At 35.5% G+C, this 25,218-nt stretch overlaps 2 protein-coding genes across 2 annotated transcripts in view; one reads left to right on the top strand and one right to left on the bottom strand.

The window, feature by feature from the left end:
• Window positions 1-10,312, top strand: part of LOC121426090 (putative sodium-coupled neutral amino acid transporter 11) — a 42,708-nt gene extending 32,396 nt beyond the window's left edge. Inside the window, exons 7-13 of the mRNA XM_041622243.1 lie at window positions 577-677; window positions 1,220-1,293; window positions 1,724-1,794; window positions 2,382-2,543; window positions 4,135-4,247; window positions 5,653-5,799; window positions 8,023-10,312. Of these exons, the coding sequence (XP_041478177.1) occupies window positions 577-677; window positions 1,220-1,293; window positions 1,724-1,794; window positions 2,382-2,543; window positions 4,135-4,247; window positions 5,653-5,799; window positions 8,023-8,316 (962 nt within the window). The 3' untranslated portion in view covers window positions 8,317-10,312. The remainder of the gene's footprint in view (window positions 1-576; window positions 678-1,219; window positions 1,294-1,723; window positions 1,795-2,381; window positions 2,544-4,134; window positions 4,248-5,652; window positions 5,800-8,022) is intronic.
• Window positions 10,313-17,192: 6,880 nt separating this feature from the next.
• Window positions 17,193-25,218, bottom strand: part of LOC121426140 (telomere-associated protein RIF1-like) — a 33,120-nt gene continuing 25,094 nt past the window's right edge. Inside the window, exons 25-32 of the mRNA XM_041622312.1 lie at window positions 24,436-24,836; window positions 23,554-23,751; window positions 22,054-22,233; window positions 20,926-21,128; window positions 19,477-19,555; window positions 18,763-18,837; window positions 18,290-18,350; window positions 17,193-17,681 (exon numbers count right to left, since the gene is read on the bottom strand). Coding sequence (XP_041478246.1) covers window positions 17,380-17,681; window positions 18,290-18,350; window positions 18,763-18,837; window positions 19,477-19,555; window positions 20,926-21,128; window positions 22,054-22,233; window positions 23,554-23,751; window positions 24,436-24,836 — 1,499 coding nt within the window. The 3' untranslated portion in view covers window positions 17,193-17,379. The remainder of the gene's footprint in view (window positions 17,682-18,289; window positions 18,351-18,762; window positions 18,838-19,476; window positions 19,556-20,925; window positions 21,129-22,053; window positions 22,234-23,553; window positions 23,752-24,435; window positions 24,837-25,218) is intronic.

Raw genomic sequence — 25,218 nt, forward strand, 5'->3', positions numbered from 1 at the left:
TATCATCAATGATTGTGTTACTCCAGTTTATTACTATGTGCACCTGTGTCATCTTATGAATGTGAATAAGGGAAACGATACTTGAATTCACTTTAATTCTCTATCCTTGTATATGATTTTTTAAAATCATTTTATTCTATTTTAGAAATTTGGATTTATTCTTTGAAATCATAAAATGTTATAATTGTTTCAAATTCATCTCCCTTCTCATTTTCCTTTACTTAACATATTTCCAGTTTCACTGTATGATTTGCTTATTATATGATCTTCAGAGAAATCTTCTTCTTTTTCACTTTTGTTACATTTCACATTTCTTACATATTTCTTGATTTTCTCATACCGCACGTTTTGCTTCCTGTTTCTTAATGCCTAAATTATTTGATTTTTGTAACAGGCCTACCTGGTAACTTCCCCCCCCGGCTCCTCCCCTCTATTTCCCCTACTTTCCGTCTCTCTCATTTCCTTCCCTCCCCTTTCTTTTCTCCTTACTCCTATCTTTCCTCTCTTTCTCCCATGGTATAGGGATACCAATATTTTCTTTTATCACTTATATTTTCTTTCCTCTTCCAATAACAGAAACAAATGTTCTTGCCAACCGCTACTTTGTGATCAGCATTGTTACTGTTTTGTTCAACCTTCCTGTCTCACTATACAAAAATGTAACAAAATTAGTCAAGGTAAGAAACCATATTTTAAGGAGCAGACAATTCAATTATGAATACCTATTTTTTTTAACCGAAAGGAAATGTATGAATTTGGATTTTTTTCATTTATTTTTCTTCATGCACAATTTTAGAAGTCTGGTACTGTGATAGATTTAATAGGTGAAAATGGGATTAAATGTAGAAACTGGCCAATGATTTTGAAAGATATTTGAAAATAATGGAGAATGACTCCTCTTAAGTAGTTTTGAGAAATTGCTTTGATTGATGGAAAAATGAAATGTTTTTTCTTTGATAATATTTTGCTAAAACCTATTGATTCATGGGTTAGATTTTAAGTGATATGTTTTAATTGTTCTCTAATATTTTGGGTTATTCCATTTCTATTTATTAATATATGCAATTTTGTTATTGATTATGCAAATACCATATATATAATGATGTTTATTGTAACAAATTGAATGTAATGACGACATGGTCGTTGTGGAAAGCAATTTTGTAGCTGGTTGTGCTATGACAAATAAATGATGCATACTTTTATGCTTTCTTCTTTTTAGGTTGCTGTAGTTTCACTTGTATTACTTGTCTTTATAATGATCATTGTCATCGTTAGATTGGCAACAATGGATGTGTGAGTATGAACTTCAACTCATTTTACAAGTAACCTGAAAAGTAAAGGAAAAAATGTTGTTATATCAGATATACTGCAAACAAATAGTATGACTGAAATATTGATTTTGTATAACTGGAGTATTTCAGCTTGTGAATTCTTTTACAGTGCTTTCATTTTGTTAATTGTAGTTTCTTGGAGTTTTCATTATAGTGTTATTTTAGAGAGAAACCAATTAAGTTGCCACTACTCAAGTTTAAAGTTTCCTTGTAAAATTTTTGACTGAATGTTTAGTGTTTACGTAAAGCATATACCTAGTGCATGTTGTGTGTCCCGTTAAAAATAATAGTGAGAATCAATGATGTATTCTGATAATTTTTTGCAAATATAATTTTGATGAAAGACTTATGATTGGAAATTTGATTTTCTCTTTTTCTTTTGCTGTAAACAGACCCCATACAGAAGGTGCCTGGGCATTTGGAAAACCTACATTCTTTGAGAGCATAGGAATCATCATGTTTGGTAAGGACATTGATAGTAAAGATTACAATGATGATGACAATGATGATGACAATGATGATGACAATGATGATGATGACGATGATGATGATGATGACGATGATGACAATGATGATGACAATAATGATGATGGTGGTGACGATGACGATGATGATGATGGTGGTGACGATGACGATGATGATGATATGATGATGAAGATGATGATGATGACGATGTTCATGATTATGATGAAGATGATGATGATGATGGTGATGATGATGATAATGGTGATGATGATGATGATGGCATTATATGACTGTTTTGTGAAAAAAATCGCATCTGATTTATGCTCATTTTATTTTTCTGCATTTATGCAAATTCTTTCAAATAGAATTCTAAAATTGATTCTATGGCCATGTTTCATAAAAGCCACTATTATGGTAACTTTGATTTGATTGGTTGTTGACCATTATCACCATGGTGGGGCCCATTTGATATCAAAATTACTAAACTTAATTGTGTATTTTATGCAAAGGGACAAAGGGTAATTACATTTGCTAATTAAATGAGTCAAACTTTTTTTTCTTTATTTTTTCACTCTTAACCTGCAGCTTTTATCTGTCAGCACAATTCCTTCTTGGTTTATGATTCTTTGGAGCAAGCGACAAGTAGTCGATGGGCAAAGGTGACGCACATATCTGTCTTTGGTGCTGGTATAATGTGTGCCGTCATTGGTATATGTGGTTATGTAACATTCACCGGCCATACACAAGGTAAGTGTACTCAATACTTGGGTGGCACAAATGGTAGATGGGGGTGATTTTTTACATGACTGCTAAGAAAGCATGAATGCTTGTAAACAAAGCAACCAGAGGACCAACGGCTTAAGGTCCTCTCTGAGGGACCTGGTAATGAGGATTAATGCCTTACCAAAGGGCACTAGGGCACCAAGTGGGAACCAAAGCCGGGTCACCGTGATTCGATTTCCCTGCTCTACCGACTGAGCTATGGCATCTTTAGAATCAAGTTTGACAACTTTGCCTTAGGCCACTTGACCTTGATTTATATTTTACTGTACCTCTGTTCAATCTGAATCTTTTATAGGATACTGTTACTTGTTACTATAAGAAAAAGATTAATGGCTATGAGTCGTCACATAATTGTAGACGCAGCAAAGTGTGTGATGACCTACATAATGAATTGAATGTTGATGGCTCCTCTTTTTTCATCAAAATCTGTTCTGAAAAAAGATTCTCAGCCACATTCAAGTAACAGAATTTCAATGGCTGACAAAAGTTCTGCATAGTTCATGGTTTTGTACTCTGGTACAATTGAAACCTCTTTCAAGAATAACCCTACTTTGGTCTGTATTCTTAAAAGAGGTTTCAGTGGTACTATGATACAAAACCACAAACTTTTCAGAACTTTGTATGTCATTGCGTGTACTAAGAAATATCCAATTGAATGGGTGCCTTCAGCAGAGGGCACTAAAAGAGAAGCATGATAATGCAAAAAAATCTGCATAATCTATGGTTTTGTACTTCATTTTAGACCTCTTTTGAGAATACAGGCCATCATGTTGAATGAAACGTGGCTGCGATGTTCTGCTTGTTGATTACAGTTTACAACCGTAATGCTTGTATGTGCCTCCCAGTCATGTCTTTTCCTGTCTTTTATGATTCTCATCATATAACCTCTGTTGGCAAACCATATATTTGCATCACACAATGTCATTTAATTAAGTCAATACTAGACCTGAAAACATGCATTTAATCACTTGGTGTTTCTTTCAAGTCTTTAGATGCAGCTAGTAATAACTAAGTCCAGGATCCCAAGTTGAATGTAAAATTGCACCTGTTTTCAAATCACAATTGCAAACTTGTCTGTCAGACAGGAATCACTTTAGCTTTGTAGACCAAGTGATCATTCATCTTTCAAAATATCTATATTTGATAGAAATTCATGCTGTACCACTATACCATTTAAAATTCATCCAGTACCTGCCTGCCTGTGCCGTAACTGTCTGCCAGCCTGGCATATTCAGGCACTGCATATAGTAACTATTCCTTGGCAGATAGTTTTTAAATGATGTCCATATTGTCTAAAAGTGTCCAGGTATTGTTAATTACCCTAAGAAAATATGTAGTGCACATGTCATTCCGTCAGGAGGAAATGTTCTACTTTTGACAGTGTTAATCCATTCCATAATTAGATGATTCTATTTATGGTGGCAGCGGTGGGATGTAATTCAAACCCATGACATTGAAGTGACTGGTTATGATGTGACCTGGGACAGATTATTCTTTTAGTGGCCCCTTAACATTCATTTTGTGTTATTCTTTTTATTAATTTTGATATTGTCAGGTGATTTACTCGAGAATTACTGCTACAACGATGTCTTGGTCAACATAGCAAGGGTGTTTTTTGCTGTAACGATCATGTGCACCTTCCCACTAGAATGCTTCGTATGCAGAGAGGTTAGTGGAACACCGGGGGGGGGGAACTTCCATTGACGAGTGGATACCATGCATGAAAATGGGGTTTCGAAATGCACCCTAAACAAGTATTTTCCATACTCTGAAAATGCACACCTTAATAAGTATTGGCATTTGAAACCCTACCATTAACAAGTATTGGAAACAAATCAGTACCCTTGACCAATTAAATATTCGCTTACTTAGACCCCCTAAACAAGTATAGCGATAATTTAACAACCTCAGCCATTAGCAGCAGTCCTTTTTCTAGTATGTGTATGCACATTTGAGTTTATTATATCAGAGATGGAAACATCGACTTACGGGCAAGTTTCCTGGGACTGCCCCATCCCCCACAGGACCCTAAACACGCAGTGTTGGTGCAAAAAGTACATCCTTTATAGTCTTTTAATAGTATACCCTTGCAAGTTAGACCGTAAACATGTAGCTTTCCAAGTGAAATATATACCATTTTTTCATTATTTAATCATTTTTGACACCCTATTATGTTACGTACATGACATGCCCTATGTTGAAAAAAAGAGATCCTTTTTACGTGTTTCTTTGATCACGCATGGTATCCACTCGACAATGTAAGTGGCCCCCCTGGGTGTAAAACGCATCTTTGAGAAGATTTTTTTCTCAGAAGTTACAAGAGGGGAGGGAGGTTGTAAACTTAAGTTGCAAACTGTTTAGAGTTAGTAAAGTTAAGTGGATGCTGATAATGGAGATGGTAGTGGTGATGATGATGATATCACCGAGGTAGAAGAGGAGGAAGAAATGATGATTGTAACAGTGATGATGGTGATGGTGGTGGAGGATGAGACTTTGATGACAATCGAAATAGAAATAATTGTGGTGTTGGTGATGGTGCTATTGCCTGTGATGGTCATGGTGGTGGTGATGACAGTGACTACGACAATGATGAAGGTGGTGAAGATGATGATGATGACGATGTGATGATGGTTATGATGATGATGATGGTGATGGTAATGATGATGATGATGGTGATGGTAATGATGATGATGATGATGGTGATGGTAATGATGATGCTGATAGTGTGTTGATAGAGACGGGAAGAGGAGCAAGAGAAAATTACTACTATGGTTGCAGTAATAGGGATGATGATATTGATCAGGATTAAATGAGTATGAGTATGATGAATGTAATGGTTGATGGTGTTAGTGGCGAAAGCCCTGTAACATGAAAGCGACACCATTCATATTTACGATTTATTGTGAGTTTCTTGTTCATTTTTTGCCATAAAACAATAACATTGTATTCTTAATTGATGATTTCTCTAAAAGAGAATAATTATTAATTACAGAAAAATACCAAAGACATAAAATTTTATATATTTTTCTTCTCCCATTTTAGTTCTAACACGAGATTCTGATTCAATCCACAGGTAATTGAAAACACGATGGTCCGTCAGGGATGGGTCGATTCACCTCAACCTCTCCAAAGACACCTCATACTCACCCTCATCATCGTAGGTCTTGTTCTTGGTATCTCCATGAGTACTTCATGTCTTGGCTTGGTCCTCACTGTCAACGTAAGACACCAATCCTTTCTAAAGATGCAATCAGTGCAATGTCCGTCCCCCCCCCGTCTTTTTGGCCGTTTTCCAATTTCTTTTTATTTTGCTATTTTTACTTCTATTTTTTTTTTCTATTTCATTATTTTTGTCTCACCTGCTAAGCAAAGTGAGACTATAGGCGCCGCTTTTCCGACGGCGGCGGCGTCAACATCAAATCTTAACCTGAGGTTAAGTTTTTGAAATGATGTCATAAATTAGAAAGTATATGGACCTAGTTTATAAAACTTGGCCATAAGGTTGATCAAGTATTACTGAACATCCTATTAGAGTTTCATGTCACATGACCAAGGTCAAAGGTCATTTAGGGTCAATGAACTTAGACCATGTTGGAGGAACCAACATCGAAATCTTAACCTGAGGTTAAGTTTTTGAAATGTCATCATAACTTAGAAAATATATGGACCTAGTTCATGAAACTTGGACATAAGGTTAATCAATTATCACTGAACATCCTGCATGAGTTTCACGTCACATGACCAAGGTCAAAGGTCATTTAGGGTCAATGAACTTTGGCCGAATTGGGGATATCTGTTGAATTCCCATCATAACTTTGAAAGTTTATGGATCTGATTCATGAAACTTGGACATAATAGTAATCAAGCATCACTGAACATTTTGTGCAAGTTTCAGGTCTCATGATTAAGGTCAAAGGTCAATTAGGGTCAATGAACTTTGGCCGAAATGGGGGTATCTGTTGAATTACCATCATAACTTTGAAAGTTTATGGATCTGATTCATGAAACTTGGACATAATAGTAATCAAGCATCACTGAACATCCTGTGCGCATTTCAGGTCACATGACCAAGGTCAAAGGTCAATGAACTTTGGCCGAATTGGGTGTATCTGTTGAATTACCATCATAACTTTGAAAGTTTGTGGATCTGATTCATGAAACTTGTACATAAGAGTAATCAAGTATCACTGAACATCCTGTTCGAGTTTCAGGTCACATGATCAAGGTCAAAGGTCATGTAAGGTCAATGAACTTTGGCCATGTTGGGGTTTTTTGTTGAATAACCATCATATCTCTGTAAGTTTATTGGTCTAGTTCATAAAAAGTGGACATAAGAGTAACTATGTATCACTGAACATCTTGTGCGAGTTAGAGTAGTATTCAAAGTCAGCACTGCTGCTATATTGAACCGCGTGATGCAGGTGAGACGGCCAGATGCATTCCACTTGTCTGGTAACTTGATGCCTTTCGATATCATTTTGTGTAAAACAATCTATGTAATAAATATGTATTCCGTTTCCACATTTGTTCGCTCAAAGTGACAACTTATATTTTTTCCCCATTGGGAGCCTAATTTTCTACAAGCTCTGCTTTTTATTTAGGCTCCTCACTTTTTTTACATTTTGTAGTGTACCTTATGCTTAAAAACTTATGTTAGATACTTAATTTTATCATTGATACACTATGTTTATGACCACATTTGTTACGTATATTATGATATTTGTTTTAAAAGTGGAATCAATAAAAATGAAAAAATGAAAAAAAATGTGTAGCATTATTTGATTAGATTTCATTAATTGTAATAATGGATAGCACAATTGTGAAGTGCCATTTCTCTAGTTGCCTGTTTAAAGGTGCACTACACGTTTCCCTGGCTTAGCTTCAGCTACTATTTCCAGCGCTCGGTACACAAGGCCACAACATACCTCACCTGGTTTGGGTGCAGCACGATGTGGTTATATTAATTTATAGCTGATGGAAAATATGTCATGGCTGATGGGATTCGAACCCTGACCATCTGATAACAAGATGAGACCTCAATGGCAGCATATTTCTGCAGATTTTCTTGAAAAGAGCTTATTAAAGAATGTTAGAGAAAGTTTACAATTTTGCTAATTTAGTAGGACTAACAATGATTTTGATGACTCCATTGCATTGCCAATTTTAAAATTGTTCTTATTCCTTTGAACATTGAGTTTTTTTAAGTGAATGAAAACAACCGATGCAATAAAAAGGGAATAGTATTTGCAGATTTTGTACTCTTTCATCTAATCTATATTGTAAAAGTGGCAGGGATCTGCCAAAAATGTTCTTGGGTCAAACAAGAAATGTTTTCATGTCCTAAATAGGATAAACTACTCTGAATTGATACCCATTATCCTTGACTATGAAAATCTAAAGCATATTAAGATAATGTCATATTCTGTGTTTTCATCTTGTCTAGGGGGTTATCTGTGCTGTGCCCCTCATCTGTTTCCCGTCATTGTGCTACCTACGCGTGGCGGAGGGCTCCATCTACGGTCGAGACAAACTTCCCTCTCTCCTGATCTCATTCGTAGGACTCCTCATCATCATATCCGGCATCGTCACCATGATCGTCGATCGCAACCTCACCACCTGCACCCAGAGCGAGGGATTCGCATACTGTCAACCCTCCGATGTCGTTGTCAATGCATCGGCCACGCCTCTTCCCATCAGCCTCCAGCCTGCCTCCCCCCTCCTTGCTGACCAGTCATAGCTGTGTGCACTTCTATAGAATGTTAACTTATACATGTAACATACCAAATTGTTTTTCAACGTAATATACTAGTTTTAGTATTGTGTATTCTAGAATTTTTTTATTTACAAGAATCAGCCTTTTGGCCCCCTGATTGGACAAAAAAACACCCAGTAAATTTATTATAGTAGGCCAGAAGTTAAAATGGTAGAGAAAATAATCATTGCAATATTTGATAGAAATCTGCTTGGTATAGTTATCTCTACAAAGTTACTGTGTATTGCGAAGACTTTATAAGTTTTATGCACCTTATGTCATGTACTTACAAAAACACTCTCATGCAGTTTGTTCAGAGTGCAGTGCATTGAGCTGCTTATGAAAGCAAAACCTTTTGTTAGAGAGAATGTCTTTTGATCATAATGATTTAGGACTGATCATATACCTATCCAAGCCATCACAATGAAATTCATTTTTCAAATCCAGATTTGATGAAGGTTTATAAAGATTAATGATGAGTTGAAATACATCCTTCATTAATATTTTCGTTTCATTTTGTACAGAAAGAAAAAAAAGAGATTCAAATTCAGTATTTAAAACATGTTAAGTACTATAGTTTCAGATGCATTATATTGGGTATGCAAAGTGCCAACTAAATGACCAAGGCCCGCCAAGTCATTCTCCTAAATCCACCATGATGTAACTAAAACCAATCACAACTTAAAATATCAATATCATTGATCTATGGAACATTATTATAAATATTATATCAACATCATTGGAACATTTTTTTTGTAACTTATCTTGGTACCAGACTATGCTCAGATAGAGATTCTATTGATTTTATTAATCATGTGTACAGTGTTCATTTATGTCTACTGCATTATACAATTTTATTTATACTAACTTATTTGTGAGCTTTAAAATGATAGAATCTAGTCTATAGAAATGAGTTTGAAGAATTATGGATGTAAACAAACAAGGTTCTTGTGTCAAAGATTAAAAGATTGTTGTTGAGTATTCTTATTGATAGTCTCTATGAATAGCCATAGCAATATTGTGAGTTATAAGATACCTTGTTTGATTCGTGTGTCATGGATTATGATATTTTGAGTTTGGTATGATGAAGCATACAGCCGTACTTCATTTTTCAAGCTTGCCAAAAATAATGCATTGAAAAAGAAAATGTATGTGAATACATAATTGTTTGTCATTTAATCCTTTCCTAGTAGATGCAAACCGTCCATTATTCAGGTACATTATTATTCAGACACACTTGTGTTTGAAATGTGTTAGCAGAACCCAGTAACACTGAGGTTAGTGATTGATTGTAAATCTGATTTTATGATTAATTCCTTAGGCTTGAAAAAAAAGTGGGTAATTTTACCACTTATCTTAAATTGATATAAGTTTTGAATGAAATTTTTAAATTCAGGCCCAATTTTATATAATTGATTATCAATTATAGATATGCTTGTTACGTACATTATGACACATTTCTGTTTCAATTATGTTTTAACATTTCCTGCTTTTATGCTATTCTTGTGGCTGTCATAATTAAAATGTAGATTTTGTATTTTTTTTATTGTTGTCTATTTATTCCTACCTGGAAATTGATATATGCATGGATACATGTATATAAATGTGTGCTAAAGTAGGTATTGCAAAGAAAGTGAAATCCAACATTGTGTTTTATTTAAGTTTTAGTTTGTAGTGTACGTAGCAGACGAACTGTGTGCCAGTTGTAGAAGATATTTTATTGTGCAAAGTTTAAGTGTGTCATTGTGGAGTTTACCATGACAATCCTTAATGATATATATTGCCACTCATAATTCAGGTGTATGGGAAAGATATTTGAAAAAATTATTTTTGATGATATTCAAGAGTGGCATATTATCACCGTTATCACCACCACATCCTTTACCACCATCACTGTTATCTACACATCATGTATCATCATAATCATTGTCATGATGATTATGGCGATGATCAGGGGCGGATCCAGGATTTTACGAAGGGGGGGGGGGCACATTTTCTCGAGGAAAAATTTGACAAGCAAAAAAAAAAAGAAAAAAAAGGTTTTTAACCAAAAATGAAGGGGATTTGTCCATGAAAAAATCTGACAAGCAAAAAAAAAGGGTTTAACCACAAAATTAGGGGGTTTTGTCCACAGAAAAATTGAACAAGTCTTCAGTTTCAAAAGGGGGCACACTTCTGTTTTAACGGCATTTTTACATTACAAGTTTTAATTGTTAATCTCAAAGGGGGGGATGGACCGGCTGTGTCCCCATAGGCAGGGGGACATGCCCCCCCTAAATTTTAGGTGGGGGCACGGTCCCCCCCCTAATTTTTTTTTTCCTGTGTCCCCCCTGCAGTTTGCGGTTGATAACCTTTTTTGTGGTGGTCGCCCCCCTCAAATTTTTGGCTTTCGCCGCCAATGTGTGCCCCCCCCCCCGATCCACCAGTGGTGATGATATGTCGAGAAATATCAACAAATACTTTTTTCTGAGAGTCAGATTTTGTAATTATTTATTATTTTGAGATGACAAGATTTTACAATCAGTTTAGTGGCTTTTTCTCTGTTCTGACTGATCTGATGTTCCTTGTAATTTTCAAGTTAACATACCAATGAACAAAAGTGGGGTAAATATTGTTAGTAGTTTTATTTATTTATGACCTATAAAATCAAAGAATCTTTAAACAACCCCAATCAATATACAATTAAGGCTTAAGGCCACAGCACACCTTGAGATTGGTCTGTGCCCAAATTTTGGAATGAAACATAACAATTGAGACTTGGAACATCTAACTGTGTTAAGTTTTTTATTGTTGTGCAAATACTTATGTTAAAGTCTGTGACTATATTGTGGAGCGTTGTGGCCCAGTGGATAAGTCTTCTGACTTTGAAACAGAGGGTCGTGGGTTCGAATCCCAGCCATGGCGTAATTTCCTTCAGCAAGAAATTTATCCACACTGTGCTGCACTCGACCCAGGTGAGGTGAATGGGTACCCGGCAGGATCAATTCCTTGAATGCATGAGCGCTGAGAGGCAGCTCGAGCTAAAGCCGGGGTAATAATAATAACAATGCGCCTCGGAATAGAAAATTTCTAGATAGATGGCGCTATATAAATGCCTATTATTATTATTATTATATATTATCATTGTTATTAGAAAGAAAAAAAACATGAATTGAATATCTAGTCATAATGACATAGCAATTGCACAGTTGGCTACAATTTGAAACCAATTTGGCCTTTACTCCAAAATAATTGCTTGCAATCATCCAAAATTGTTAATTAGTATCCTTACAGCTAACTTGAACCTCAAAAAAAAAATAACCAGTGGAAAAGTCTGCGGTGGCCTTTACACATTTAAATGTGTTTATTAAGCAGTTGAATGCTTATCATTGTACTTGTAATGTATATGATATTGGACCATGTGACTTTGTTATATTTAGTTTTTTATATGGATGGGACTGCAGCATGGTAACCGTCGTACAGGCAACTGCAATCTCCAAGCTTTTATACACTGGTAAAATGTCATAATCTTGCAGCGCCCTCCCTTAGAGGATATAGGAATACATGTTCAATTGAGTTGTCAGAGATGTGCCATGCAAAGCGATGGCTTCAGCCTCCAAGTTGGCGGGGCTCTGACCTCATTGCATAAGGTCTAGTCAGTCTTAATTTCTTTTGTCATATCTGCTTGAAACCACCAAAACAAGGATGCCATACGGTATATATGGGAATGAAGTACATGTATAGATTGTATTTACTCTGTCCATGTAGGTTTGTGTTCTGGGGGGTGTTTCACAAAGATTTAAGTATGACTTAGGTCGCACTTAAATGTCGACGCGTACATGATATGCAACGCGCAATCTTATTGATCAGTACGCAGTAGTGCGCGTCATCTTGGCATGATCTGACCAATGCTGTCATGCCTTTTATACTGCGCGCAACTAGACATTTAAGTGCGACTCTAAGTCATACTTAAATCTTTGTGAAACACCCCCCTGGTCAGATATATGGTGAATAAGGCTGTGCTAGGATTAGTTTTTCCTTTCATTAGCAAAGTGTGTGTGTATTAATGCAAGATTAGCCACCGGCCCCATCATGCCAAAAGAAACAGAAAATTCCCAACACAGACCAAGCGATGTTGCATGCCATGTGGCCACAAGGGTGTTTCTCAAAGAAATAGGTGTGACCTATGTTCATGCTTGAGTGCCAATAGGAATATTCTTTATCACACAATCTCATTGTTAAATGTGTGGCAGTGCATGTCTCTTTTTTCTTGATCTGACCAATGCAGTGATGCATTATTTTCCACATGCAATTGGGAATTTAAGAGTGATCTTTATGAACCACTCAGATGTAATGACAAGTTCATGTCTCTATGCTTTACAGACGTTTTCCACATGAAAAACAGTACTTGATATCGATTCTTTATTTAAACGCATGCCATACATTTCATGAACATTACTTTTGAAGTACTTTCTTCGAGATGAGATATTTTAGTGTTTTGTTTTTTCCCTCAAATGTATGTGTCTTTCACGAAATGTGCAATTTATTTTTGGTGTTTGTCAAATTGCAGAAAAAGAGCAACCACAAGATAATAATTTGAGGCTTTTTCAGGAATATAATATTGTGTAACATGGCCCGTATTCTGAAGTCAGGTTTAACTTAGACCATGGTCTAACTCTGTGCAAATATAATGGGAAGCCAAAAGCGTCAACATTTTTATTAAGTTGTATGTTTATTATGCTTACTGTGCTCTTTCCTGATTCACCAATGGTGAAGACAATCATCTATTTAAACTTCCTAGACAATTATGAATGATTTGAGAGCCAACTGAGCTGAAATATGATATCTCTACTGTTAGTGATTTATGTAATGATTGGCTGTCCATACTTAAACCACAACTTTAAACCTGAGTTTAAGTTAAACCTGCCAGAATATGGGCCAATGTGTCTAAATACTTGGTTGCGTAACCTCTGAAAAATATTCCTATATATTTTTTTATTTATCTATTTATTTTATTTATTTATTTATTTTTTTTTTTTTGGGGGGGGTTATCTCACAATGCACTCGTTACAAGCCTTGCTTACCGACTTCCATTGTACTACAAGTTTAGAAATACAGTGCATATCAAAAAAAAGTTTACACTTGGAAAAAGTCCTGTAAAATTATACATTTGTAATCTATCCTAAAGATTTTTTCACATTTAAACATTGGTACAGATCCATTTAAGCAAATGACGATATAACTGTCAAAAAATATTTTCGCTTGAGTGAGCACCACTTTCTTTTGAAAAGTTAGTGAAAAATGATTTGCGCAGAACTTTGAAATAGTAATGCGAATAAAAGTAGACCTAAATCATGAAGAAATCATGAATTTAGCTAGTAACATTTGATTTGAAGATATATTTTACCTTTTTTTAAACTTGTTTCCTTGCCGCAAACACTTCGAAGAGTGCCATTGCGCCCCACTCCACCACACGCCGAGGCCATCGTGACAATATTTTGCACAGAGCTGTGATTTTCATGAAATGGCTTAGGCTTGATTTTCATTTTGTTAATCATTGTCAAGCTTGGGGAAAAGTGTGGAGAAACTAGTATTAACTGAAAAATGAAATGTAAACCCACTTTAAGTGATAAAAACTTACTGAAAAAATATTACACTTTTTCAAAGTGTAAACTTTTTTTGATACGCACTGTTTATTAATGCTTATACCTTTGGAAATAAATGTTGAATTAAAATGAATTTCAACTGGAGATGGCAGAGTAAAATTCAGATAAGAGAATATTAGTATTTTCCAATAGGTCAATTCTTGTTCTTTGGAGAGAGATCTCGTACTGCTGTGGCGTATGGATTTTGTTTAAAATTCTTTAGCAAATTCTCAGAAAAAATAGTTCTTTTTCTTACTTGTGTATCTTGTGAAATATGATATGATATAATATATATTCTATGTGAACCTGTGTTTTTGTCTCTTATTCTTCCACTTTACCTGTTCTATTCATTCATTCCAAGCATGTTACCAATATCATGTGAAATTGTAAATTATATTGTGCAGATTATCAAATAGATATCTATATATTGATGAACATAACACTTTGTTTCTTTGATATTTTCTTTGCTTGACTGGGCTTGACTTGGTATAAAAAAATAAGACTAAAATGTTTTATGAAGGATGTACTCTTTGCCCCAACAGTCATGACTACGAGTTTATGGGGTTTGCGCGAGGTGTGGCCATACTAAACCCAATGATGTAGGTAAAGGTAAAACAGACGACCGTGACAGAACAATTGAAATATCACTGTACTTGTTAAAGGCCTGGTCACACCGCCCGAGCGTTGTTGGAATGGTCGTGGAGCGGTAGGGCGAGAGGGTCGAATTTCGTTCACAAAATTGGGGAAAAAAATTGAAAACAAAAATCGAAAACAATCGAAATTGAAAATGATGAACGGAAGCGAGTGGTGATGATTTTTTTTTCTCTCCGCTCCACCAATGCTCGGGCGGTGTTACCAGGCCTTTAGGGGTTCAATTCAGGGAATACAAGAGTATTGTTCTGTTTCCAATACTTTTAAGGGTAGGGTTTCACACGCCAATACTTAAGGGGCGCATTTTCAGAATTTGGAAAATATATTGTTTAGGGTGCTTTTCGAGACCCCATATTCAAGCATGTTATCCATTCACAATGGAAGTGCCTCCCCCTCGGCAACTACCACAATCACTACCATCACTTGCTTCTTCATCGTCATCACAATCTTCATTTTCATTAAAAAAAAACATTTTGAAAATCTTGTTAATTTACAATTCATATAAACTACACAGCCCTAATTCCATTCAAACTACAAAGAAGTCACTTGTTTTAATATTAGAATATCTTTATTAACATTTCAAATCTTCAGTTGACAACAGCTTCTTATGCAAGAAAAACAGAACATCTACAGTATCTTTTTTTAACACCAATATCCTTTCATATTTAAAAATTTGACAGTGATATATAGCATCAAACATACATGATATGACCCTTCATTCACATATTAAAAAAACTGCAAGAATCAATATTTGTTCATCGTCATTAAACATACAAATTATTTACAAAAATGCACTTTTCAGCACTTAAATAGTGCCACATAAAGCCATGTACATACTAAAGACAACCATGTTTCATATTTTACCAAGGAGAAACAATGTTAGAGGGAAAATAAAATACTAATCCTCTCCCGACTGCAAATTCAAATTTCCATTTTCTAAAACTAAGAAAAACTTGTGAAAACATAAACAAAAAGATATTTTGATGTTTATTGTTGTGAACTTGTGATTAGGCCAAACTATTCCACTGACTTCAATCCTGCTGTAAAATAATCCATCTAAACTCTGGACCAAGGCTAAATACCCCTATCCCTGTCAAAATATTTTACGTTACTTAATCCAGAAGCACCAGAATTACACTTTTATGGAATGAAAACAAAATATTCATCAAAATTAAATGGCTTTCATTGCTTTAAAAACAAAATTAAATTAATCAATGCCATCGGAGGTCTACTCTTAACAAAATAAACAACTTCCAATAACACTTTAAAAAAGTATCTACACATACCAGCAAAAAATGAAGATTTTCAACAAAAATTCTGGACATCAATCATCTTATTCATGAAATACACCAGGGATTAAAGAGATCTATTAGCTCAAAATAAATGTGCTCGATAGCTCTTAATAACAAGGTTTGTTCACTTTTATCACTCAACGGCTGAAAATAACACAAAGCAATGCTTTTCGTTGGGGAAAGGTTTGACGTGCCAAACAAATGTTAAATATTGTTTATCTTATTGGCCATTAATGCTCAATAGACTTCTTTTAATCTTATTTTGTACAAAACAAATCAAAGATACCCGTTGACAATGACATCTTCTCCAACAACAATTGCTTCCGTGAAAAAAAATCTACAAACTACGCCAACCTTGAAATCTATTAATCTAAATCCTAATCTTAATCCTAATCTTCACATTACACAGAACCAAAAACCCCATCACAATTCTAACCATAACCCAAAGTTTTCAGAGAATTTAAAACAGGAGCAACTGTCACATGTAGGGTTGCCTATATGGGCAACATAAAACTTCCAAATGAATAAATATATCCTGTAAACTTAGATATTAAATATGGATCAGGAAGAAATCACTAAATATTAGGACAGCAGCGTGACTACTTCCATTAGTGATTTCTTCATCTAGTACGTGTATTATGTCCATTCTGATGATACCATACCTCTACTATCAATATCATTACAATCAACCTCTCATCATCAATCATTGTGACTATTTAGTATGTACTACATGTACTCATACAAAATATTACTGTTTGACAGATTACACACACAGAAAAAAAACCCTCATGTAGACAAGAAATTCAGTCAATAAATAAATTTCAACCACTTGATAACTGGGAAGTTACACACAATAATAATAAATAGAATGAAATTTTAGAATGTCTTTGAGAAAGGCTTTAAAGCATGATTCATTCCTGATTCAGAGATTGTAATTTCAACTGGATTGTACCTAAAATATAAAAAAAAATTTACAAATGAAGCTGCTCATTATAACAGAACAATGCCTTATGCGAAGCATTGTCAGATTCAAATTCATAGATTGCAAAAAAAAATATATGAAAATACAGACACTAACAAAATGATGTGCTGATCAGTAGAAAGTGAAAATTCCTTACGTGCAATAAAAGTATTTTGTGAATAAACGCAAAATAAACAGACAAATCTCTGATATCTTGTAAGGCACATTAAATTGGCAACAAACATTGTAAAGAACATTAATAAATGACCATCAATTACAAAAAAAGTAACATCACATCTGGGTCTCTCAGAAAGGAGAGAGAGCAAGAGAGAGAGAAATGGAGAGGAAGAACTTTTTTAAATCTTAATCACTCACAGCTCGATTGATAGGACTCCACAAAAGTTTTCAGTTCTATTAATAATCTCATCTATGGTCCATCAGGTCAGACTATATATAGGTTGACAGGTGCATCTATATGATAAACAAGGCACTACTGAAGTACAACCTTCGACCTCTGACCTTAGTTATCTTTTGACATACTGGGTGAATTGCACTTCATCTTTAGAGCATCCATGATAATATCAGTCAGTTCATTGACGTGCTGGTGAGCTCGGAACAGATCGATGGCAGGCAAAGAATCGAGGGCGCCCTCTCTGAAATCGGAAACCAGACCGGTCAGTCGTCCGAGGAGATTGGTATCGGGTGCTGATCGAGGACTCCTGGGTGGTGACAAACTGCTGGAATCCTTGGAGGTCATCTCCATGGCAGCATTGGTTGACCTTTGACCTGCAGGTCTCCCTGGAGGTGTTGAGCTGCCTTCATCTGCTAATAAAAATTAAAAAACAAAACATAATTATAATCATCAGGGGAAAAGGTGGACGTGTTGGATGCTTACTTATTATCTGCATACATGCAACACTTTTTTACACTGAACCAATTCCATGCTTTTAACATTTAGAATAAAACTATTATAACCTACTTACTTTAAAGACAGATAAATAGAACTTAAATCAAAATGCAAATCATAAGCCATAACTTCTAACATTGATACAGAAATCTAAGATAAATCTGGGGGGCGCTTCATGAAAGGACTTGTTGGAAGTTTTATCCGACAAGTCCCATTTTATTCGACAGTTACCATAGGAACAGTGCCTCTCAGCCAATCAAAATCATGGAAAGATGTCAGAACTGACAAATTGTCAGATGAAAATATTGATGAACACTCCCCTGAACCATCAAAAACAAAAATCAGAGAATAAATGTCATTAACTAAATGTATCACATTGCCTATTTTCAACTGCAATACGTCTTAAATTTAAACAAGGGTCCGGAAAACGTCAGTTTCCTCCCTCTAATTCCTCTTCTCAAGCGGTATTATTGAACTGGTTTATTTTCAAAACAAAGAGATAAAGATCTGTTATTTTTCTTACCTTTTGCACTGCTGTCTGTCTTTGTCAGTGAATCTACATCTGTTCCTTTAGATTCTGGGAACTAAGAGAGGAAGAAAAAAATATCTCAAATTAATTCAAATATCAATGTCTAAAAAGACACTGAGCAATTCCTATTATCAAAAAATCCTAAAGAGCTTGATCTTTTTTTTAATAGACATAAAAATTTTCCTTCCAAAAATTTAGTTTTCTGATATTTCTCAATGCCTGGTTGAAGTCAATACATGACGTAAGTGCATCAAATATATCTGCAAAATAATATGATAATATCCATCTACAGATGGTTTCAGTGACTTAAACACACCCAAAAGATTTGTGTTCAGCCATTTTGGATTGAAATAATCAAATTATGTTAAGTATCTAAATAGCAAAAAAAAACACAACTTAATTGGGATATCAATGAATAAATACACACACAAAACCCCATCTGTTGATGGTTCAGTCCCATCCATTACCTTTTCTGTTTGGAATTTTCCCAGGATATGCTTGAGATGACTAACTTTGGGAGACTTGATTGGCAGTGATTGAACCTATAACAAAAAAATTACCATTTTGAATATTTTGAGAATGAAGCACAAGAAATAAAAGGAAAGAAGAAAGGCTTTCAATGAGTAAAATTGTATTATGGAAAGACTATTTGCACAGGAATTCTTTGATTTCATTGCTTGAATTTATCAGCCTCTAATGTTACATGTACAATGTCGTCCAGTTCCACAGTACTTGAGGCTACAACTGCACTGCGAGATGGCACAATAGTTTAGTGCCACCTTGAAGGGAAAAAGTTGTAAATAAGTATGAAGGCTTACACTAAACTGAGTGATATCATATTCATTCATCTCAGTAATGAAATTAAATATGTAAAAATTAGAAATATGAATAGTGGAATTAAACCACTTCATACTTTTTTCACTTTTCATTCAATCAGTACAAAGATCCAAGTGCAAAAGCATTATACCTGTTATTTAAAGAAAAAAAGACTGTAATGACCCACCTAAGCGCTTAGAGAATGCAACTTTGCTTATGTATTTTGCGCTATACAAAAACATTTCATTATTATTATTATTAATTCTGAAAATAAATCATCTTATATTTATATTCATCCCAACTTACTACATCACCCCTCCCCAGTAGAAAACACAAAACATGCAACAATGCCAATGCTCTCATACCTGCATGGGTGACAAAGATGACAGGTCCCCGATGGTCCTGATATTCCTGGCCCGGACTAGCTGACCAAGACCTCTAGACCTGAAGTAAAGAAAGAATACATCAAATCTTAATAATCTCATGCGTTCTGAATTTAAGACGGAACATTTTCTCTGGTAAAATTTTTATCAAAGCCAGACTTAATATGAGGAGTGCTTATTCATTTGAGAATTCTGTACCCAGCTTGTTTTGATAAACAGAATTATATTTCATAAGGATTATTTTTCATCTTAACATAGGTGGTTGGTGATCTCGGCCCTGTCTCACAAAACATGGCCACTGATTACAAGCCTGATTCTTAGAATTGATGTGGAATCAATCGTCCACGCCACATTTACACAAGAAATCCTAAATGAAATTTAAAACCAACCTATCTCTACAATACATATTGGAATCACAATTAAGCCTCACTTGTGTGTTATCACTGATATAATTAAACCTAGGTTTAACCATATCTCAATCAGAATTTCAAACCACACTTCTATGGAATGCTGGCTTCAATTTTTCTTCCATATTCATGGCAGTTACAATGTATCACTTAATCAAAATAAAAAAAAAATGGTTGTTTTTCCTTTTCTTACCTTTTCACAGCTTATTGACTTTTTTGACAACTTTTTGCAGCAGGATAATCAAAGTTTATAATTTGTGAATAAGATGACAACTGGCACTCCATAAAAATATGATCTAAGTTAACCCAGGTTTAAAGGATAATTCCATCCCAACAAAAACTTGATTTGAAAAAAGGAGAAAAATCCAACAAGCATAACACTGAAAATTTCATCAAAATCAGATGTAAAATAAGAAAGTTATGACATTTCAAAGTTTCGTTTCATTTCACAAAACAGTTATATGCACATTTAGGTCGGTATGCAAATGAGGGAACTAATGACATCACTCACTCACTTTCTTGTAATTTATTATATGAAATATGAAATATTTTGATTTTCTCGTCATTGCAATGTGAAATGAAGTTTCATTCCTCCCTGAACACGTGGAATTCCATTATTTAAACATTTTGTGCTTCAGGCAAGGAGGTCCTAATCATCAAATTCGTAAAAATTGAAATATTGTATAATTCAAACATTAAAAAACAAAATAAAAAGTGACATCAATTTTCTCATTTGGATGTAACTGGCTCGTTCATATAACTATTTTGTTAAAAATAAGCGAAACTTTGAAATGTCATTACTTTTTTATTTTACATCCGATTTGGATGAAATTTTCAGCATTGTGCTCGTCTGATTTTTCTCTATTGATTCAAATCAACATTTTTCTTAGGTGGACTTGACCTTTAAGTAAAGCATGGCTATGGGTGTACCACCCATTAGACTATCTTTCAATAGTTTAGACAAAGCAAATCAAGCACCCCTCACCCCTTCTCTATAAAAAATTAGAAAAAAAACATATCTCACCACATGGACGAGGTTAGACGATGTAACACACTCTCGACTGGGAGGGAACACTCCGCTAGGGCGGGGTACACAGATCCTTGGCTCTCCCCCTGGGCTTCTAAGCTGCTCTCGACCTGTGTTGAAGGACTCCCCTGGGTAAGTGACCCCTGGGTGCTTTGGGACGGGGCGTTGGATTTCTTCTGATCTGCCTGGTGTTGATTGACCTGTGAAAAACAGTGGTAACAAAAAATTGATTTTTTTTTCTGTTGTTTTGGTAAATTCCATTAAATACAATTGAAGGTGTATTACACATAACATGGAGATGCTTAACATGCTTAACAACAAATTATGAATGCAACTTTTCAAATATTCTCAGATTTCTACAGCCACTTTCTCTTTATCATTACATTGAAATATTAATGAAAACCATGTATTAATCAATCCAGTCATTTTTTTTTTGGGGGGGTTGAGACTGGTGGACCAGTGAAAAAAGGAAATACATAAGAAATTCAGTACCACCAAAGACTGAATATTAACCACTTTTGAGACCTAAAATTACATATCTTTATACGTATCTGAAGACTTTCACAATTTTCAAGCCTTCTATCAACCAAATAGAACACTGGAAATCACCATGAAGGATCTCTCAATTTTTTTTCTTGAATTTATCAGCCCATGATTACATCACTGTAGTATGTATGGGTGCGCTATTTTGTTCTGGTCATTTGCAACTCTTAGCTACTTTGGTGCAGTAATAAACCACCTCCTTTCAACTTACCAATACACTTGACAAAAACAACGTATTTTAATAGATTCTGCGTGCATGGACACTTACACACCTATTGCTTAAATTTCTTTAAATCAAGCAATAGAATCACAGCAAACTTTTAAGTAAAATCACAGCAAAATTACAATTTTCAATTAAAAGCAAGTAGAAGTACCTGGCAAAAATATATACATTTTGAACTTTCAAGGGCTACTTTCCACGACCCACTTCCTAAATCTGCTACATTGGATAAAAGCTTTAACATTGCAGTTAATGGGAACTTTCAAGGTTTTTTTCAATTTACAGGGCACCTTTGAGTATTTTCGGGGTGAAATCATCCCAAGCCCCCGTGGATTTTTTTTCCCCCCCAGAGAAATACCCACCATATGGAAGACTTTGCTTGCATACGTGGCTGACTTGTTATTAGGAAAGCTCTTGACCGTCTTGCTCTTCATACGCCGACTGGAATGGGGACTCTTTCTCCTCAACCGCTGCAGGGTATTGGACGATGGCGACGACGTTGACGACTGGCTGGAATCCGACTTAGAGGGCGTGGTGATGTACTGAAAATAAAACCAATGGAAAAAAATTCAGATATGGTCACAACGAATCACTTAATACTGATAGAATCAGAGATGTCACAAGACTTAATTAAAAAGTCTGAAAATAATCTAGAATGACCCCTTTTCTACATGAAGAGGGTGATTTCTATGGCAGAAAATAAGTTGAACAGGTCTAAATACAGACTAAGTCTACAAAGTGACATCCCTGAAGCACTGTTGTCTGACAAGTTGCAAGATCTGATAACTATCTTTATTTCTGAGTTGCTGAGAAACGCAGATATCGGATCGTTACTATGACAACTGTTGGCATCTTGTCATTGCTGACAACTTTCCACATGATGATTACCTTAACTAAATCAAAATGGTCTGTCCCCTTATTTATCTAGGACCTGTATAGGAAACTCTGTTATAATCGCCAAGTAACAATCTTCTGTCACTAGTTTCTAATTCTGTGCCCTTTGATTGGATGAAGGGCAAGTGAAATTACATTTTCAAATCGATACTGTATCAAAAGGATCTTTGCCGAGTTTATCGGACATGTTTAACTTTGTTACGCAGACACAATGTATGTAAAAAAAAAAATAGAATAGAGAGAAATTCACGTTTTTTGATGTGTCGTGCTTACATACTGTCTGAACAGTGACCAATTTTTTCACACAATGGTTACAGAGACGAAAACAAAAAATATGGTATACCCTAGACAAAATGAAATTGAGAATTACTGACTGATTTAACACATTAATCACAAATACAATAGAAAATAACTCATCATTGTAAAGCTGCTTACAGACTCCTCTTTCAGCTGATGTAACTCAGAACATGCATGAATAAAGCATTTTCTGAGTTATACCAGGTGAAAGGGGTGATTCTGAAATCTACAATTATATGATAGGGAATACGTTGTTGAGCGTTGTGGCCCAGTGGATTAGTCTTCTGACTTTGAAACAGAGGGTCGTGGGTTCGAATCCCAGCCATGGCGTAATTTCCTTCAGCAAGGAATTTATCCACATTGTGCTGTACTCGACCCAGGTGAGGTGAATGGGTACCCGGTAGGATTAATTCCTTGAATGCATGAGCGCTGAACGGCAGCTCGAGCTAAAGCTGGGGTAATAATAATAATAACGCGCCTCAGAATAGAATATTTCTAGATAGATGGCACTATATAAATGCCTATTATTATTATTATCAATACGTATTTGTGATTAAGTTAGGATAAATCATCAATAATTCTCATTTTCTCTTTTCTGAGATGCACTGTATTTGTGAAAGAGATGATGTGTGTGTGTCATACAATACTGGAAAAAAATCTTTGGCTCTCACCTTATGATGATGGGCCATAACTTTTGATGCAGCCGTGGTAACGAGTGGAGACATCGGAAGGCGCACTCTGGAGGGTTCTTGTGGTAAAGCATGTGCGACAGAACTGTCAGAGGGTTTGGAAACCTTGGTGATAGCACTGTGGTCTTGAAGAGGCTCTGGCTCAATGAATACCTTATCAGCAAAACTCACACGACGGCTCTATGGATTAATATTGAGAAAGAGAAATGGAATCTTTATGAACAAAGAATAGACACCTAAAATGCAGCTCAACATTCATCATCATCTAAACTGTTTTGAAGATAGCACAGCATTTGCTCTTGTAACAGTCGCTCCAGGCTTTAATTTGTCTAAGACGTAGGCTTAGGGGTTTAGGTTTAGGGTAGGGTGCAGTATTAAGTCCAGGGTTGAAGTTTAGACATTTGATTAGTATGGGGAATTTATGGATTCAAGGAATCTTGTGATCATGTGACCTATAAAGTGATGTGTTTTAAAACAAAAATCAAGATTATTGTAGGAAAATATTACAAAGCAAATTTACTGTAGATTAGAGAATATCACAAAGTTATTTTTTTATATGTTGAAATTCAATACGTTTATTTTCAATGCACATAAAATACAGGGGAAATGTCCCATTCCGCATCTACTGATGTCAAGTGCACATAAGGCATGCAGAATCTTAGCAAGTCTGAACTACTAATGGTTATCTTTCAACAGGAATCTGACTCAGTGTCTTTACTTCTAAACCAGTGTGTTTCTGCATACATGTAGATAACACAATGGTGGATCAGAAAAATCACTGTAAAACACTGCAGAGATTCCGATCTGATGGACGAAATCTTTTGCAAAGCTACCATACAAGCTTTACCGGTGGAGATGGCTTACCTTACTGGACGGGGATGGAGAACTGCTTCCGACCAAATCACGGTGCTTCAGAATCCCGCTGCTTGGTGACGCCGTGGGCGAATACATGTGAGGTATGCTACCCTCCGGGGAATCAACCGGGTTGAGCCACATGGGTCGCATGCTCGCCCCTTCCGGTGACCCCTGAACCCTTGGGGTGAACTTGGTAGGGATGATGGGCGAGATCTGAAAGGGTCCTCCTTCCGTGGTGACAGCGGTCATCTTGGGTTTCTCTGGAGAGGCAAGGTTGTTCAGGTCTGCGAAGGAGAGACTAGGGAAGCTTAGTCTTTGGGATGGGGAGTCAGTCGTGTCTTCCACCTCATCATCCTCTCCCAGAGGTTTCAGGGGGCTTTGACTACTGTTTATTATGTCCTCTTCGGTATCTGAAGGCAAGAAAAGGAATTTAAAAAAAAAAAACAAATTAGTTTGTTTGAGCTATAATTTGAACCAGACATCCCTTCTTTAAAATTCAAAGGCTGAGAAAAATCTCTCACAGTTGTAAGATTTCTGAAATCCATTTCCTTCTCTCATTCAACTTAGAAAATTGCATGATACAAGAAAATTGGTAAAAGAAAGAATTATGAAGAGCAAAATCTCAGGTTAAATCACTCAAAACATTGGTATGTTGTTTGTTGCACAACATGTACTTGAGTATTAAAAGTATAAATCTGTACAATATGTTTTTACTATAATAGGCTCCATGATAAAATAACCACCAGAGGATAAACTGCTTGCATCCACCTTCATGAGACACTTCTCTCCCCT

Source organism: Lytechinus variegatus, chromosome 13 (genome assembly GCF_018143015.1).
Source record: "Lytechinus variegatus isolate NC3 chromosome 13, Lvar_3.0, whole genome shotgun sequence".
In the NCBI taxonomy this organism is placed as follows: Eukaryota; Metazoa; Echinodermata; class Echinoidea; order Temnopleuroida; family Toxopneustidae; genus Lytechinus; species Lytechinus variegatus.